This window comes from Protobothrops mucrosquamatus, unplaced genomic scaffold (assembly GCF_001527695.2).
Source record: "Protobothrops mucrosquamatus isolate PMUCROS unplaced genomic scaffold, P.Mucros_1.0 scaffold721, whole genome shotgun sequence".
NCBI classification, from domain to species: Eukaryota; Metazoa; Chordata; class Lepidosauria; order Squamata; family Viperidae; genus Protobothrops; species Protobothrops mucrosquamatus.
The window spans coordinates 29,434-48,127 of NW_015387001.1; the positions used below are offsets into that span (position 1 = coordinate 29,434).

Consider the following 18,694-nt stretch of genomic DNA (forward strand, 5'->3'; position numbering starts at 1 on the left):
AGTCCTTTCCCTCCCCCATTGGAGGAAGATCGGGGGGGGAGGGCTCCTTGGCAGATAGAGGGCTTTGTGGCCAGGCAAGGAGTGCGTGGAGGGGGGGGCTTCCAACACTTGGCCAACAACGGGAAGACTTGGAAGGGGCAATCATTCCTTCCTGCCCAGAAGCCCCTTCCCCAAAGGGCTAATCAGGGCAGAGAAAGCAGCGGAGGGAGAAGCAGAGCGTGACAGTCCTGGCCCACCACCCAAAAGGCCGTGGGATCTGCCGCTATTCCCTCCTTCCTGCTAGCCCCCAAGTTAGGGGAGAAGGGCATGACCTCCAGGCATCCAGGGGCATCTCTGCCAGTCCCCAGGGAGCATCAGGCACATACGGTGATGGGGGGGGGTCTTGGTTTTTCTTGGGCTGGGACTACGGGGGGAAGGGGCGTCCCCAACCTTCTGGTCCCCCCCAGGGCTGTTGGCCAGCCACAACTGTCCCCCTCTGCTTCAGAAGCAGGGGCTACGCCAGCAGCCGGACGGTGCCGTTGTCTGAGCCCAGCAGCAGGTGGCATTTGGTGGGAAGGACGGCCAAGCTGGTGAGGGTCCCTCGGAAGTTCTCGGAGCTCAGCTTGGTGGTGCTGGAGGCCGAGGGCCCCTGGAAGGCGTAGACGCCGATTTTGTTGGCCACTGTGCCGGCCACCACCTCGTTGCCATAGAGGTCAAAGGTGTGGAGGGGCTCCGAGGCCGATTTGTACATCTGCAGGGGCTTCGGCTCCAGGTCTTTCCAGATGGTCAGTGAATGGTCAGAGGAGGAGCTGACCAGCACGTTGCCCTCGGTGGCCTACCAGGGAGAGGGAAGCAGCAAGTAAGCCTTGGCCCAGTGGTGAGAGTGGTGCAGCAGCCCTCGGCCACTGCCCTTCTTTGCCCCTGTCCAGGATGGAAGGTGAGGCCGCGGGGTGGGAGTCTGCTAGTGGGCAGTGCCCACACCCAATCACCCCGAGGGGGCTGCAGGCTCCTTGGGGCGCCTGAATTCTGCCCAGGGAACGAACCCCATCTGCTCAGTCCAGGGGAGGCTCCCAGCATCTTTGCCAACCGATGCCAGGGCAAAAGGGCGCGACCAGCATCAAAAGTCCTGGTGGGAACGGGCGACGGCACTTCCAGAGCTCCCACAGGCTCTGCTTCTACTCAAGCACCAGGCCAAGCCTGAACCTCCTTGCCAGGCAGCCTCCTCACTCCCCACCCACTTCTGGGCAACCCCAGAACTGGCCAGGCTGCTGGGTCTCCTGGAAGTGGCACCTCCAGCTGTTGGGCGCAGTGCAGGAGGGACCAGAACAGGGCCTGGAAGACCCAACTGGGCCGCTGCACCCTTCATCCAGCCACGCCTGAACCCTTCAAGCCCAGCAGCTCACCTTGACCTGCAGGATGTCTCCCTCGTGGGCTGACCAAGACTTCTGGATCAGGCCTGTACGGGTGTCCAGAAGGACCATGAAGCCAGAGGAGAAGCCGGCTGCCACGCTGCGCCCGCTAGGACTGACAGCCAGGCAGCGGATGAGTCCGGCGCTGGCTCCGCTGGCCAGCCGGAATTCCTGCTGCAGGGCCGAGAGAGCAAAGGGATGTCAGAGGAGGGGCTGCCGCCCCCATGACTGTCCCTTCCCAGCCCAGAAAAGCAGAGCAAGACCCCTGCTCACCCCCGCCCGCCCAGCCAATCCTCACCGCCCCCCGTGGCCCCAGGCACTACCTGCCAGCCTGGCTTCCGGTGGTCGATGAAGCGAAGCACCGAGTCCGCGCTGGCGATGCTGATGCTGCCGTGGGGGGGAGGCATGGGGCAGAGCGCGGTGACGGGCGCCTTGGAGTCCAGCGCTTCAAAGGTACGGACCACTTTGCCTGCAGCAGAGACCCAGCTGAGCTGTGCCCAAGAGGGAAGGGGCGGCACCGGCCTCAGGGGAAGGGTCCCTGCCCAGGAAGCACTAGAGGGGATTGAGGAGACCCTCCCCAATGCCCTGACCCAAACCAAAGAGGAGCTGTGGGGCACAGACGTGTGAAGCAGAGTCTCTGAGTTCCTCCCAAATTGTCTCTCTAAAAAAGAGGGGGGGATTCAGGGTCTTTTTCTGCATGTGAAAGTGCACCCTGATGACCCCGTCTCCTGCCTTAATCTGCTTAGAGCAACTGCCAGCTGCCACCTGACGTGCGCTCGTGTGCGTGTGACCCTCTGCCTTGAACCCTGGAGAGCGGGGATGCTGAGAGGGGGGAAAGCCAAAGGACTGCAGCTCTGACAGCAACCTTGGCCGTGCAATTGGCAGGACAACCTGCCACACGCCTTATGGGGAACCCTTTAGCAAGTGGGCTACCTAGCCAGGGCCCTTTAGTCGGGGAGGGGGGGGAAACTGCCCCACGGGGGTTCCTCTCCTCCAGCTCAGGTGAGGAGGGGGTCTATCTCTCCAATTGAGGAGTCAATCCAACCGCTGCATCAGCTTTGGGCCCCAGGAGCGGAGGCAGACCTCTCAGTGTTGAGCCTCAGCGAGACCCTCTGACAGGGACTGACAGAGACTAGGGCGAGGGGGGTGCCTACCAGTGGGGGCGTCCCAGATGTGGATGGTGCCGTCACAGCTGACCACGTGCTGCGGGGCCTCCAGCAGGCCGACGTAGAAGACGGACTTCTTGTGCCGGTCGTAGGTCAGCCGGGGCTCGGTCTCGTGGCTGCCGTCCCCCCGGTTGTAGAGGGGCCAGAGGCGCACGGTCTTGTCCTTGCTGCCGCTCAGGAAGAAGTCCTCTCCACTCAGAGCGGCCATGCACTTGACCGCACCCCCGTGGCCCACAAAGCTTTGCAGCTTGATCTGGTGGAAGTGGAAGGGGGCATCGTGCTGGCTGACCCCGATCTCGTACTGCCAGTACGCCAGCCAGTTGCCCAGGAGGAGGCGAGCGCTGCGCCGCAGCTCCTGCTTCAGTGTCTCCCCCTCCCGGCCCCCCAGTTTGGGGCAGAGGCTGCCCCTGGCCCCGCTCAAGGGCTCCTGCTGGGCTTCGGAGGGGACCTGGATGCGGTTGCCCACCAGCACACTCCCAAAGGTGCCCGACCGCGTGTCCTCAGCAGGGCCGGAGGAGGGCTCGGCTCCCAGTGCCTCCTGCTCCGAGGGGTCCTGGCCCGGCCCAGCAGCTGCCTGTCTTTCGGACGAGGGACTGGCTTGCTCCAGGTGAAGGCTGGCCAACTGCCTGACCAAGGCGTGGTTCGGCACAATCGTGTGAAAGGCGTCACCTGCCAGGAGGGGAGAAAACAACTGAGAAGCTGATCGGAGAGTTCTGCTCCCAGAGCAAAGGAGCCCAGGAGCCCCACATGGGGGTGGGTTTATTATCGCAAAAAGCCCCCTCTTGGGGACAGGCCCTGAGAAGATTCCTGCACCCCAAGTGGTGGAGGAGAAGCCCAGCCTCCTTCTCTCGCAGGGCGCAGGAGAAAGAGGAGCAGGAAGAAGTGGGGAGGGGGGAACGGGGGTCTCACCCAGCAGGCAAGAGAAGGGCACAAAGGCAGCATAGGCCATTTCTGGGCTGAAAACTTTCTGGAGTTCCAGGAGGGGAGAGGCGTCCGCAGGCAGCGGCTGGCCCTGAAAAAAGGGGACTCCTTTGTCACACCTGCAGAAAGGCCGAAGGGGAAGGAAACGGTCCAGCCACTTGCCCACCGCCTCCTCTTAGGCCAGGGGATTCCCCCCTTCCCCCCCGGGAGACTTTTCCTGGTACTTCAGGAGGCACCCGGCTCATTTCTGAAGCAGCCGCTGTCTGGATCTCTGCACACCACCCAGACTGGACATCCCCCAGGAGCCCCTTTGATTGACTGTCACCCGCAGGATTCCCAGAGGCGTATTGGCGGGGAAGATCTGGGGTGGGCACTGACCATCCCTGTCCGCTCCTCAGCCACGCCTGCCCCTCAAGGACCCCCTGCTCCCCGGGGCCACAGACTTACGGACTCCGAGGGCAGCGAGGAGAAGCTCTCGAAGAAGCCCCGGAGTGTGTTGCGCAGGTGCTGCTGAGCCATCTCCGGTCCGATCCGTAAACAAACCAGCACCATCAAGCGGATGGTTTTCAGACACAAGGCGACCCGGCCCTGGACCCCACTGGGGAAACTGGAGGGAAGAGACTCTCAGCACCCATCTCTCTGCCCAGCCTGCCTGCCCGCCCCCCCCCGCCCCCAGCTGCCAGCCCGGAATCGGTTTAAGGCATCGGTTTAAGGGGTGTTGTGTTTGTTCCAGCAGCCCTCCTAGGGGATCCCTTGCTGCTGTGCAAGGGGGCTGAAGGGGGGAGGCCGGTGTTGCTCTGGCCATGGCCACTCTGCCCCCCTCCTGGCCAGGCGCACCTGAGGGTGGGCGAGGTGAGGAAGCCGAGAAGGGGAAGCAGGACCTCCTGGCTGATCCTGGGCAGGATGTCCATCAGGGTGCTGTCCGACAGGTAGACCACGATCTTCTGTCCGAGCGTCACGGCTGCCAGCAGCCCAGCTTCCTTGCGGCTGTTCAACCGGCCGGCTGCCGCCCCTCCACTAGGAGCCACCTGGAGGGAAAGGCTAGCGATGGGCAGGCATATGACCCCCACCCACATGACCCCCACCAACAACTGCATCTCCCACCCTGGCAAAGAGGGACCCTGATGGGGATGCCGAGGGTTTGGGGGGCAGTCCAGCCCATGGCAGGGAGGGAGGGACAGGTGCTCAGGCCCCGTTTTCTCCAGGACAGATTCTCAGGGACTTCCAGGTAACCCCCAGAGGTCAGAAAGGGTTAGACTTCACGCACTGGACTGGCTGGAGCTTTCCTTAACAGATGGTGGGAATGAGAAACTCTCTCCAGACAGGCTAATTGACAAGTCAAGTAAGGGGGGGTAGGGGGGAGCTGGATGGCAAGACAATTAAATGGGCTGGCGCAGAACGGTCATCTGTGGGTCCCTGTTTCAAATAGGCGCATTTGTGACGGACGATGACAGTTACTGACCAAAGATGAAGATGACATGAAATGGGGGGAGGGGTAAAGTTAGCATTGTATGTGGCATAAATTAAATAATAAGAGTTTTGGAAAAAAATATTGGACCAAGCAGGGTAGGAACCAATGGTGGAAAGTGGCTGCCTGATGCTTCCACAGCACCGTCACCCTACGGCCTGCCAATCACCCCTCAGGCGGTGGGTTTTAAGAGGAGGAGACGCAGGCCCAGAAACAGGAAGGGGGTCTCTGGGGGAGGAGAAAACGCTCGGTTGAGGCTCTCCCAGGAAGTGACCCCTCCCACAATGGAGGGGGGGGATCCTGCTTCTGCCTCAGATGGAAGAGCCAAAATAAAAATGAGGAACTGCATGCCTGAACCGAAAGCAGAACAGCCAGCAATGGGCCTCCTTTGCGAAATGGATCAGTCCAGGGAGGTGCAGCTGACAAAATGGTCCCCACCTTGGCTGAGGCTGTGGGCAGAACGGGGGAGGGGGGCAGCTCAGCCCCTGGCCTGCAGGACCCCTTCAGCAGGATGGAGGCTGCTGCGCAAGGAAGCCCGGCCTGGCTAAGGGGAACCTCTACGGGCTGATGGATGGGCAGCCCATCGTCTTTTGGCTTGGAGGGCAGGAACCCTCCAAGAAATGCTCCCTGCTCGGCCAGCCAACTGATGTCCACATCTGCCCCTTGGTCTCTCCTGGTGGCCCAGGAACCAAACTCGGGGTGGGATTTTTAACCAAAGAGAAGGGGGCTACGGATCTCCCACCAATAACACCTGCAATCGTGCAGAAGTGCCCAGTACTGCCAACGCTGCCTGGCTTCCCGGGTGGGGGTTAAGAGGGGGGCTGGGGCGACTTCCGGCTTGCTGATGCGGCTGCCTTGGATGTCTGGAAGGCGTGCTCCGTCTTCCATGTCCAGTTTCACTTTGCTGGGGAACCCTGGAAAGGGTCGAAAGTCACCCTGTAGGGGCGACCAGCAAGGAGGGGATCCCCGCTTGATCCGGGACAGCCCTCCAAACCGCCAGACGAAAGACTGGCCATAGCAATAAGGCTCGTCACTAGGCTGCAGACAGCCAAAGTCACACTTACCACCCAGCAATTATAAAGCAGGGCGAATGAGACTGGGTGAGATCTACCTCTCTTAAATCCTAACTATCTTTTTTACCTCCATAAGGTGCTTAAAGTACTTTCCCCTTGTGGAGAGGGAAGGGAGATTTTACACCTCCCTCTAGAAACAGCGGCGACTGACTATCCAGGGGAGTTTAAAACGTTGCAAGAATAACTTGATCCTAATTGGAATTTTATTTTTTAAATTTTGTGGACTAAAAGATTTTCTATTCTTACTGAAGATCTGGGTTTTACTCATAAAAAAGAAGCAAAACTGAAAAGATTATAAAAACTTTGGACTTAAAAGAAAACTTTAAATGGTAGGGGCGACATCTTGTGGTTAAACCTGATATTACAACTTGTTATTGCTTAAAAGAGACTTGGCCAGTAGCCCAGACAATAGATAAGACTTATGTAACCTTGAGACATCAGCTGTGAGAAGCCCAGCTGTGTTCCATACTCAATGATTATTATTTTTTTGCATTCTCTGATTGTAAAGTTTTTAACCTAATACACTACTAAGAGAATATGGATGAAGATCAGGAATAGATTCTCTTTATGTTGAAAGCAATTCATCAAACTATTCTTACAGTTACTGATGAAATAAGAGGTTACAGAAAAGAACAAGATGTCAGCCCAGATATACGAACTCAAACTTTGATTACAACTAAAAAATCAACTACACAGAATATAACAGAAAAAGTGGAACAATTAAATATTATGACAGACGATTCAACTGATCAACAAACACGGTCAATGGATAACCCTGAAAAGGGGACTTCCGGTTTGCCAAGGCGACTGTCATGGATGTTTGGAAGGCGAGCTCTGTTTTCTGTGTCCAGTTTCGCATTGCTGGGGGACCCTGAAAAGGGTCAAAAGTCGCCCTGTAGGGGTGACCAGCAAAGAGGGGATCCCTGCTTGATTGCGGGAGGGCGGTAGCCCTGCTGCTCGATCCGGGGCAGCCCTCCAAACCGCCGGACGAAAGACTGGCTATAGCAATATGGCTCGTCACTAGGCTGCAGACAGCCAAAGTCACACTTATCACCCAGCAATTATAAAGCAGCGCGAATGAGACTGGGTGAGATCTACCTCTCTTAAATCCTAACTATTCTTTCCTGGATAAGCTGCTTAAAGTACTTTCCCCCCCTTGTGGGGAGGGAAGGGAGATTTTATTCCTCCCTCTAGAAACAGCGGCGACTGACTATCCAGGGGAGTTTAAAATGTTGCAAGAGTAGCCTGATCCTAAATTGGAACTCTATTTCTTAAAGTTTGTGGATTAAAAGACTTTCTATTCTTACTGAAGATCTGGATTTTTACCTATAAAAAAGAAGCAAAACTGAAAAGATTATAAAAGCATTGGATTCAAAAGAAAACTTTAAATTAGGAGCGACATCTTGGGCTAGACCTCATATTACAATTTGTTATTGCTTAAAAGAGACTTGGCCAGTAGCCCAGACAATAGATAAAACTGTAACTTTGAAACATTAGCTGTGAGAAGCCCAGCTGTGTTCCATACTCAGTGACAAATGTGTTTTTTTTTTCCATTCTCTGATTGTAAAGCCTTTAACCTAATACACTACACTAAGAGAATATGGATGAAGATCAGGAACAGATTCTCTTTATGTTGAAAGCAATTCTTCAAACTATTCTTACAGCTACTAATGGAATAAGAGGTTACAGAAAAGAACAAGACGTCAGCCCAGATATATGAACTCAAACTTTGATTACAACTAAAAAATCAACTACACAGAATATAACAGAAAAAGTGGAACAATTAAATATTATGACAGAGGATTCAACTGATCAACAAATACAATCAATGGAAAACCCAGAAAAGGGAGTGACAATATGGAAAAGGGAAAAGACTTTCTACATAAATCAGAAGAAACCTGAGGATCAAGAAGAACAGACTGAAGAGAAGATGAACAGTTCAGGACAACTACGTTGAGATGGAAAAATAGAGAGACAATTTGTTAGTCCTCTCAAAAAAATGGCGACCAGATGGTTTTTTTCTACGTCAAACAATATACATGACAACACAGGGAGATTTATTTGATGACTCAAAAGCACGGACATGGAAGACGATTTGGCAAAGAAAGAAAGCTAAAATAAGACTGAAGAAAATTGGGGTTTTGACATTAGTGAAAATTAAAATAGAATACACTCAAATAGATAAGATGTGTACTTTGAATATTAGATATTGTTATGAACTGAGATAAAGAAAACTTTGGTCATTTAAAACTTGGAAGTATAAATATGGTTTGCATATTTATAAATATAAATAAATATGGTTTGCATCCATCAAAGAAAGGGACTGAATTACTCGGCTATAAATTCACAGATTTTCTGGAGGAATATTTAAACTAAACAGCGGGGACAGTGAGTTAATCGATACAGAGCATCCCTGTCGCCGGCAATCTAAAAACAATAGGGCTATCAGTGCATGTAACATAGATATGTGTGTGGACAAAAATACCAACCTTGCTGTCAAGCAAAATCAAGCTTTTAATAACGAGTGCCACAGAAAGTGCACTAACCAAATAGGTGGTAAGACAATAGGGGAACTCAGGCACCACTCAGGTTATGTAGAAAGTAAACACAGGGTCGGTCATAAAGGACTCAAATGTCTNTACACCAATGCACAGAGTATGAACAGCAAACAGGGTGAACTAGAAATTCAGGTCAATGAGGGCAGATATGATATTGTTGCCATTACAGAAACATGGTGGGATGAAGCCCACAAATGGAACACACAGCTAGAGGGATTTAAATTATTTAAAAGAAACAGATCAAATAAAAGAGGAGGTGGAGTTGCTCTCTATATAAGAAATAACTACATCTCCACAGAAATAGAGCACAACAATGACAAAAAGTGTCTTGAATGCATTTGGGTCAATATAAAAGGGAGAAAAAATGACATTGCCATAGGTGTATACTATAGGCCACCCAACCAAACAGAGGAAATAGATGAAATTTTTGCTAGTCAGCTAACTAAGGTATGTAGGAAGCACATCACCATAGTAATGGGGGACTTTAATTACCCTGACATCAACTGGGAGACAAACTCTGCACCAAGTGGAAGACCAAACAGATTCCTGACAAACCTAGCAGACAACTTTGTCTCCCAAAAAGTAGAGAAGGGAACTAGGGGATTAGCCATTTTGGATCTAATCCTCACTAACAGAGATGAAATGATGGAAGGTGTTGAAGCCACAGGAACCTTGGGAGGTAGTGATCATGCAATATTGGAATTCAACATTATGGAAGCACAAGCAATAGAACATAGTCAAAGTAGAGTCTTGGACTTCAAGAGAGCTAATTTCAATAAACTTAGAGAGGGCTTGGGAAAGATTCCATGGATGAGAATCCTCCAGGGGAAAACAATGCAAGAAGCTTGGGAAATTTTGAAAAGCAAGATAATAGAATCCCAGTCTACCTCAATACCAACAAAGAGGAAAAATAACAGCTCTCAAAAGAAACCAGCATGGCTGCATAAAGACCTCTCTGACAAATTGAAAGATAAAAAGGACAAGTATAGAGAGTGGAAAGAGGGGCACATAACTAAATCAGAATATCAGCAAATAGCCCGAGCCTGCAAAGATGAAGTGAGGAAAGCCAAGGCTCAAAATGAACTAAGGCTTGCGACCAAAGTCAAAAATAACAAAAAAAAGCTTCTTTCAACATGTAAAAAACAAGAAAAAAGTGAAGGAAAAGATTGGTCCATTAGTGGGGTAAAGTGGTAAGAAGGTGACTAGCAATAGGGAGAAAGCAGAATTATTTAACTCGTATTTTGCATCTGTTTTTACAGAAAGGGAAAAAACAGACCAACCTATCAAAAATAGTGCCATAAAAAACAGTATAGAAACACAAGTTAAGATAGGCAAGAAAATGATAAGTGAGCACCTGTCCAGCCTAGATGAGTTCAAATCACCAGGACCAGATGGATTACACCCCAAGGTTCTGAAGGAACTGGCAGATGTGACCTCAGAACCACTGAACTATATTTTTCAAAGATCTTGGAGCACTGGGGAACTACCAGAGGACTGGAAAAGAGCTGATGTAGTTCCCATCTTCAAAAAAGGAAAAAAAATGGATCCAGGAAATTACAGACCTATCAGCCTGACCTCAATACCTGGGAAGATTCTGGAAAAGATAATCAAACAACGAATCAGCGAACACCTAGAGGCAAACAAAGTCATTACCAAAAGCCAACACGGGTTTGTCAAAAACAGATCATGCCAGACAAATCTTATTGCATTCTTTGACCAAGTGACAAAATTAGTGGATCAGAGGAATGCTGTGGATATAATTTACTTGGACTTCAGTAAGGCATTTGATAAAGTAGATCACAACCTACTACTTGATAAGATAGAAAAATGTGGGTTACACAGCATCACCACCAGATGGATCCGTAACTGGCTGCCTGGCCGTACTCAGCGTGTGGTCCTCAATGGAACCGCATCTACATGGAGGAAGTGTGAAGTGGGGTGCCCCAGGGCTCTGTTCTAGGCCCAGTGCTCTTCAACATCTTCATCAACGATTTGGATGAGGGGATAGATGGGGAACTCATCAAATTTGCGGATGACACCAAGCTGGCAGGAATAGCCAACACTCCAGAAGACAGGCTTAGGATACAGGAGGACCTGGACAGACTTGAACACTGGGCGCTATCTAACAAAATGAAATTCAACGGTGAAAAAAGTAAGGTTCTACATTTAGGCAAGAAAAACCAAATGTACAGGTATAGTATAGGGGGTACCTTGCTCAATAGTAGTAACTGTGAGAGGGGTCTCGGAGTCCTACTGGACAATTGCTTAAATACTGTATGAGCCAGCAGTGTGCTGCAGCTGCCAAAAAAGCCAACACAGTGCTGGGCTGCATTAACAGAGGGATAGAATCAAGATCACGTGAAGTATTAATACCACTTTACAATGCCTTAGTAAGGCCACACTTGGAATACTGCATCCAGTTTTGGTCACCATGATGTAAAAAAGATGCTGAGACTCTAGAAAGAGTACCGAGAAGAGCAACAAAGATGTTTAGGGGACTGAAGGCTAAAACATATAAGGAACGGTTGCTGGAATTGGGTATGTCTAGTTTAACGAAGAGAAGGACAAGGGGGGACAGGATAGCAGTCTTCCAGTGTCTCAGGGGCTGCCCCAAAGAAAAGGGAGTCAAGCTATTCTCCAAAGCGCCTGAAGGCAGGACAAGAAGCAACGGATGGAAACTGATCAAGGAGAGAAGCAACTTAGAACTAAGGAGAAACTTCCTGACAGTGAGAACAATTAACCAGTGGAACAACCTGCCTCCAGAAGCGGTGAATGTTCCAACACTGGAAGTTTTTAAGAAGAGACTGGACAGCCATTTGTCTGAAATGGTGTAGGGTTCCTCCCTGAGCAGGGGGTTGGACTAGATGACCTCCATGGTCCCTTCCAACTTTATTATTATTATTATTATTATTATTATTATTATTATTATTATTATTATTATTATTATTATTATTATTATTAAACAGTTAAATTTGAACATTGATTTGCTTATAAAGGTTAAATGTAAAGGTAATTAAGATATATATAAGCTAAAAATGTATCGATGAATGTAATAAATATGTTCTTATTTAGCGGTAATAATAAAAATTACTAGCTTAAATATGAGATAGTAGATATTAAGAGAAAAAGAGAGGAAGTATTAAATGTTGAAATAAGAGAAATTTTGGTTACTAAATTTAAGATATTTGAAATTACTAGAAAATAAGAATATTATATTGTATTACTAATTAGTTGATGTAAGATGGTAAGAATTCAAATAGATAAGACGTGTATCCTGAACATTAGATCTTGTGATGAATTGTGATAAAGGGAATTGGGGTTATTTAAAACTTGGAAATTATAAATATTAAACCTTAAATTTAAATATTAATGGGAAACTAAAAATTGGGAAAAACTAACCAGGACATTGATTGTCTAAAAAGATTGAATGTTAAAACAACTAAGATATGTATAAACTAAAAATTATTGATAAATGTAAGAAAGTTATTTTTATTTAATTGATATAATAAGAATTGTATTAATTTAAATATGAGACAGTAAATACCAAGGGGAAAAGAGAAGAAATATTTAATGTATTAATTTGAGATCTCTACTAAGGATATTTGTATGTTATTGAATTATTGAGCAACCCAGCCGCCACGTTGCTTTTCAAATATTTAAATGCAAAACTAGAAATTCAATGAAATTTTCTTAAAAAAAAAAGAGGGGGGCTGGGGCAGAAGGTGGAAGACTGACCAGGTAACTGATGTAGGGCAGGTAGAGGTAGGTGAGGACCGGCTCCCCGTAGAGGTGTGCTATATGGACGAGGCAGGTGAGCACCGGCTCGGAGACCACGTCGCCTGCCACGGGCCACCTCTGCTCCAGGTTTCCAGTGCTCGGAGGGCCACCTTCTTCGGCCCCAGCCACGAACTGCTGCCTGCTTGCACCTGTGGGGAGCAGGAGGGAGGCATCCTCAGCCTTGCCAGCTGCGCCACATTGCCACCCCTCCCACCCAGCAGAGGAGCCTACCCAGATAGCAGGAGGCCAGCAGCCGGAGGAGGTTTCTGGCGATGTACCGGCAGGCGGTGGTGGGGCCCAGCTTGGCCGACAGCCACCGCACCATCCTGCAGGCTGTGTCTGTAGACAAGAGGGCAGATAAACCGCAGCTCCACCGCACCCAAAGCTCACAGCCCCCCCCCCCCGGCTCTTCTGCTTGCCTCCCCCACCCGTCCTGTGACATGCCAGGACAGGCAAAGCCTCCTGATGCCATGTTGGGGCCTTGGGATACCCCCCCCCCCACCTCATGGCTCTCCCCTCTATGTGGGGCGCTCCTGCTCTTCCAGCCAGCCAAGGGGGAACCCTGAGCGGCAACGACCCGCTTCGTAGAGCAATGCCCAGCAAGCTCAAACACCCACGGCCAGCACTCTTCACAGGGTGCATCTCGGCTACCCTGAGCCGGCAACTCACCTAGCAGGATGCTCTGCTCTTTGTCCACATCCTGGTCCAGCAGATCCTGACGGCTTTCCCCGGCCTCTTCCTCGGTCAGAGTGGGCTCCACAGAGGGGCCAGCAGCCTCTGAGAAGACCGGCTCTTCTGCGGCCAAAGCAGCCTCCTTGCGGCCTTCTTCCCCATCCTCCTCTTCCTCCTCCTCCTCTTCCTCCTCCTCCTCCTCCTCGCTGTGCTTCGGGTCCTGGCTGCCATCCAGGCCCTGGAGGCCGGCGGCTTTGTCCTGCGGCTCCTCCCCCATCAGCCCCTCGCCCGCACCACCCTTATCGCTCAGCTGGCCCAGGCTCAGGGTCTCGGCCAGATAGAGGCCATTTGGAAGCTCCTCGCTCTCTGGCGGGTAGGCCTGGTCGTGCAGGCTGATGCCGGACATGTAGTTGACCAGCTCCAGGCCAGCGTCCCCCTTGGCCTCCTCCCCAAAGGACCGAGAGGCCGGGCTGCTCCTGTCGCTCTCCTCACTGTCCTCCTCCGCCGTGCTGAGCAGCAAGGCCTTGTTCTCCTCCTGGAAGGAGCCCTCTGCACCCCCCAGCACCTGCAGGATGTGGGGCAGCAGGTGGGCAAGGAAGGGCTGCAGCCCCAGCCGGGCCATCAGCTGGGCCACGAAGCAGTCCGTGTAGAGGTAGAAGCGGCCGTGGAGGCCCCGGGGGCTCTCGTAGGCCCCAATGAGGAGCTTGAGCAGGTACTTGTTGGTGTTCTTGGGGCCCAGGGCTCTGGCGATGGGCTCAAAGAGGTACCAGGCGGCATGGACAGCTGTCCTCTGCTCGGACAGCAGGGCCAGGATGAAGGGCAGCAGGATCTCCAGGCCTTCGGGAGTGATGCCACTCAGCACCCCGTCCAGCTGCTGCCACAGCTGGAAGACCAGCTCCCGGCCCTGCCCCTCATCCCCGGCCTCCTGGGAGAGATAGGTCAGGATGAACCTGTGCAGGGCAGGGAAGTATGCCGGGAAGGGCAGGACCCCGCTGTAGGGGCTCAGCAGCTGCGACGGGCACGGTGGGGGCAGGCCTTGCCAGACGGGCTCGTAGGTGAACAGCTGGGGGGCCCTGCTGCTCTGCGCCTCTCTGAGAAGCTGGGGGTCAGGAACCTTCAGCTGCAGCAGCACCTCCAGCAGATGCTGGAGTGGAGGGGGGACCTCCTTGGGGTGAAGCCGGCAGAGCCTCCGGATGGCCTGGAAGCGCCCACGCAGCGAGGCCGTCGGCTGGGAGGTGCGGAGCTTGGGGGCAAAGAGGATCTCACCCACCAGCACCCCCAGCACTTGCATGTCCCTCTGGAAAAGGTCCGAGAGAGCCACCGGGAGCCGTGAGGGGGGCTGCTCCAGCCGGTCCACCGCCCCGTGCACGGCCTTCAGCAGGAAAGTATCCAGCTTCTCCAGTTCCTCCAAGGCCTGAAGCAGCTGGTGACCCTCCGGCAGGACTACCTTCTCCTCTGCCCCTTCCACCTGGAAGAGGGGGGCGGGGGCCTTGGTCCTCCAGCCAAGTGGCCTGCTGTCCACAGGGAAGCTGGGACCCTGGGCAGGAGGACCAGGTGGCTCCGAGCCTCTGCCAGGTGCCGGGCCAGACTCCAGGGCCTCTGCTCCCTGCTCCACCTCCTCTTCCATGCTCAGCCCAATCCTGCTTTCGCAGGTAGCTGCACTGATGACCAGCCCACCGGCCACCTGGCTCCCCTTGGGGGTCTCTAGCACTCGTGTTTCTTGGACTGTGGGGATGAGAGGCCGGGTGGAGAGAGGGGCCTCTGCGGGCAGAAGGGTGGCCCCCACCAGTCGCCTGGGGTGGGGCTGGTCGAAGAGCTGCACGACTCCGTAGCTGGTGAGGTGGGTGTGGTTGTCCACCAGGTGCAGGCAGACGTTCTTCTCCTTCACTGCCTCCTTACCCAGCAGCTTGTAGCCAAAGGTGAGGTCAATCCAGTGGTGCAGGTCCCGGGAGACCTCCGGGCTCTCCAGCAGGGCCCGGTGGGCGGCAACGAACTCTTCGCAGGAGCCGTACCAGGACGGCACCTCCAGATCCGGCATGTCAGGGTGGATGGACTTGAAGATGGTGGGGTCCGAGTAGAACTCGGGGATGCACTCGTCGGGGGTCCAAGCCTGCATGCGCTCGAGGTTGGCGGGGTATTCGTTGGGCTCCCACTGGGACCGGACGTGGGCGCATAGCACCGCCTTGGGCGTCCGCCGGGCCGTGTAGACATAATAGGTGATATCGGAGAGGACGTCCGAGATGTGATGAGGCACATGGGGCTGCTCCCCACTCAGGCCACTGCCCCCCACCACAAAGGCCTGCTTGGTCATCTCGTAGGTGAAGTCCAGCTGCTTGTCCCCCTTGTTCAGGCGGAACTTGGACTTCCGCAGGTCCCGGAATTGGCCTCCTTGGGGGGTGAAGTCCATCACCCAAGGGAGCACCGGGTGATAGTTGGGGTCCCTCGGGCGCCGCCCCGCCAAATGGTTCAGGTGCATGAGGTAGTCAAAGTTGCTGAGGCGGCCGTGCACCCAGTCCAGCACCAGATCCCCAAGGTCTGGCAGGGCCTCCACCCCTTCTGCAGCAGCGGGACCTCTGGGCACCTGACCCTCTGCTGACCCCTGGCCTGGAATGCTTGAGGCCACTGCCACGCCTCCTCCCTGCCCAGCCTCCTCCCTGCCCGGCTGTTCGTACCCTTGAAGTGGGACTCTGAGCCGGGCACACAGCTTCTCGTCCACGGACACGTCCTCCAGCGAGAAGATGCCACACGCCAGGCCCGCCTCGTGGCAGGCCTGCATGGCCAGCAAGACCTGGAAGAGGATAAAGAGCAGCTTGGCGTGGCTGTTCATCAGCTTGGCGGGGCTGAAGGTGATGAGGTCATGCAGGGAGTGCCAGACATACGGGAAGACCAGGTAGAGCATCTCCGGGGACTCCAACAGGATGTCTGCCTGCAGGACGCTGGAGAAGCATGGGGGGGCGTGGCCAGGGACCTCCTCCTCTTTGGCAGGAGAGGAGCCGGAGGGGGTCCTCCCCACGGGGACAAGGGGGCAGCCGTACAGCTTTTGCAGGGCCGCCCGGAGCCCCTCCAGGGCCTGGACGGAGGCCGGAGCCAGGGCTGGGTAGTAGCGCTGGACATACAAGCGATGGGCTTGTTTCCATAGATTCCTACAGTTCTGGGAAGCCACCCTGCGCATGAACTTGTGAAGGGTCTCTGGAGCCCCTGGGGGCTCTTTCTGCCCGTTGGCATTTGTGGTCAGCCGGTAGCGCAGCCAAAGTTTCTGCAGCCCGTGGATCTCCACTCGAGTCCAGCCCGTGGGCAGCTTCTGAACGGAGTGCTGGAGACAAGCGTGGACCTCCATCTCGCTGAGGCCCTCCGGCTGCGGGCACAGAGCGGGCAGCACCCCCCCCTCCTTTAGGCTTGCCAGCCATTTCAGGGGCACGAGAGCCACGACGTGGGAGGCCCTGAGCAGCAGCTGGCTGCGGGCGATGCCCAGGTCTTTCTCCACCTGCTCCAGGAGGGGATCCATTCTGGCGACGACAGCTCCTCACCATTCCCTGCGGAGGCAAAGCGCCCTGGGTCACACCGCCGCCCGGGAGCCAACGCCGGGAAGCAGAAGCGGGCAAAGCAGGGCTGGGCCGGCACTTCCTGCTTTCCCCGTGGCGGCTGGCAGTCGCAGTTTTTGGCAGCCCCTCCCCGGAGCAAAACCACGGGTCTTCCCCCCCCCCCGAGTAGTTGGGGGCCCTGGCTTTGCTCGCCTCTCTGTCGCCCCCTCCAGAACCCGGCAAGGGCGGCAGCGATGCTGAGCGCCCCCCGCCGCCCCCCTCACGGGCTCCTCGGCTCCCGGCCCCTCCCGCGCGCATCCCCCTCCAAACCTGGAGTCCCGTCCTGGCGCTCTGGCCCCCGCCGAAACCGCCTCCGAGCCGGCTAGCGGGAAGGGGCTCACGAGGCGAAGGCCGGACACCGGCGCGTTCCCGGCACAGCCCACCGGGGCAGGGAAGCGGGGCGGCGGGCGGGGGCGCCCTTCAGCGCTGGGGGGGGGGAAGGGAGGGAGGGGGCGGGGGCGACCGTACCTCTCCCCCCAGCCCGGAGCTCACCCGGAGCGCGCGACAGCCCCGCCTCCCGCCATGTTAGATCAGCTGATGCGCGAGTCACGTGGCGCCGCTTCTCGGGAAGGACACAAAGTCCACGTGGCCGCCGCGTCGGAGCTCGGCCTTCGGTCCCCCCCCCCGGGTTTCTGCGAAGGAACGGGCCTCCCTCGTGAGACCCCGGGCTGGCCAAGCGGGCTCGCCCGGAACGTCTCCTCCGTCTCCTGCCCCCGCGGGCCGTCTTTTGGGGGAGCCCCCGGGGGGAGCTGGTGCGGCCCGGGTCCGCGGCCCCTTCCTGCCGGCCCCTCATCGGGTCCTGGTCCAAATGCGGCGACAGGGCGCGGGCTGCAGCAGGGGGCGTCTGCAGCGGGCTCGGCGCGGTCGTTCCTGGAAGAGGAGGCGGTGGGCGGCGGCGCTTTTTCCTTCGGCTATTATACCGGCTGTCGACTGAGAGGCGTCCGGTTGCAGCCCCTGCGGGAGGGGAGAGTCAGCAACTGGGCAGCCTCTCCGGTCGCTTCGTGCCCAAACCCGGAGAGGACGGGCAGGAGGAGGAGGAGGAGCCGCCGGGGCTAAGGTGGCCGGCATCGCTTTGCCTGTCGCGGCAGCACCTGCCGATCAGGAGGCCCCTGCGGCGCCTCCAGGTAGTCCCCGATCCGGCCCCTCCTCCCCCCTTGCAGGAAGCCTCTGGCCAGGCGGGGACACCCAGGCCAAGAGTCCGCTGGGCAGGCAGACGGCTCAGCCTGGGCCGCAGCAATTCGAACCGGTGGTGTGGAGGGGGGGGGGGAAAGTAGCGCGCCCCGCCGACGTGGTCAGTTCAGCCTGCAGATGCTCATTCTGGCCAGGCGGCATCACTGGGGAGTGGGCACGTGGGGGAATTCCTGCGTGGGAGATTTTCCGGAAGCCTCCCTGGACTTCCTGAGCAGGCTGCGCAAACGCCCCCCCCCGCCATGCACACCGCCCCTCCCCCGCCGCAGAACGCGGAGTTTCGCAGGGAAACGAACGGGAGGGGAGGGTGGGGCAGCCACCGCCAAGTGGAGGAAGAGCCACGCGTGGTGGATCCGCTTTGCCAGGCCTTCCCCAGCGAGGGGAGAGCGCGCTGCCTGTGGAGGGAGCCCCTGCGAGATCTCCTGGTCAAGCGCTGGACGGACTGCCTTCTGAAGTGGGTGGCTGCACCCAGCTAAGGCTTATGGAGGCCTTTCGGGGGGGGGGGAGTGCACTGCGCCCCTTTTGGGCCAGAGGACTGACTGGAAGCGGCTTGCTGGTGCCCAGACCCTGCCTCCAGGTCCAGGATCCCGCCCTCCGCCGATCCTTCACTAGCCCCACCAGTGTGCCCAGGACCTCTGGAGGGAGAGGGCTTCCTAGGACTCATTTAATTTGTCAGATTTATACAGGCGCTGGTCAGCCTGGCCATTGGGAGGTGCAGTGATGGGGAGACGGGCAGGGCAGCGCTGGGCGGGAGCAGCTCTGCCTGGAAACTGGGCTGCCCGTCTCTCCTCCTGTGACTCACCCAGGAATGTCTGGAGGAGAGGGGATTTGCTGCTGGCCAAGGGCAGGGCTTTGGCTGGCCTGTCCGCCTGCCTTACCCGTTTCCCCCCCACACACACTGC

At 55.3% G+C, this 18,694-nt stretch overlaps 1 protein-coding gene across 1 annotated transcript; it reads right to left on the minus strand.

Annotated features, from left to right (window-relative positions):
* Positions 1–377: 377 nt before the first annotated feature.
* Positions 378–16,528, minus strand: WDR81 (WD repeat domain 81). Its single transcript, XM_015818343.1, has 11 exons — positions 13,021–16,528; positions 12,583–12,690; positions 12,310–12,500; positions 4,313–4,503; positions 3,895–4,082; positions 3,828–3,836; positions 3,464–3,583; positions 2,543–3,223; positions 1,712–1,857; positions 1,383–1,562; positions 378–814 (listed from the first exon to the last, which is right to left on the minus strand). The coding sequence occupies exons 1-11, from the start codon at positions 16,526–16,528 to the stop codon at positions 494–496; spliced, it is 5,643 nt and encodes a 1,880-aa protein (XP_015673829.1). The 3' UTR covers positions 378–493.
* Between the last annotated feature and the right edge of the window lie 2,166 nt (positions 16,529–18,694).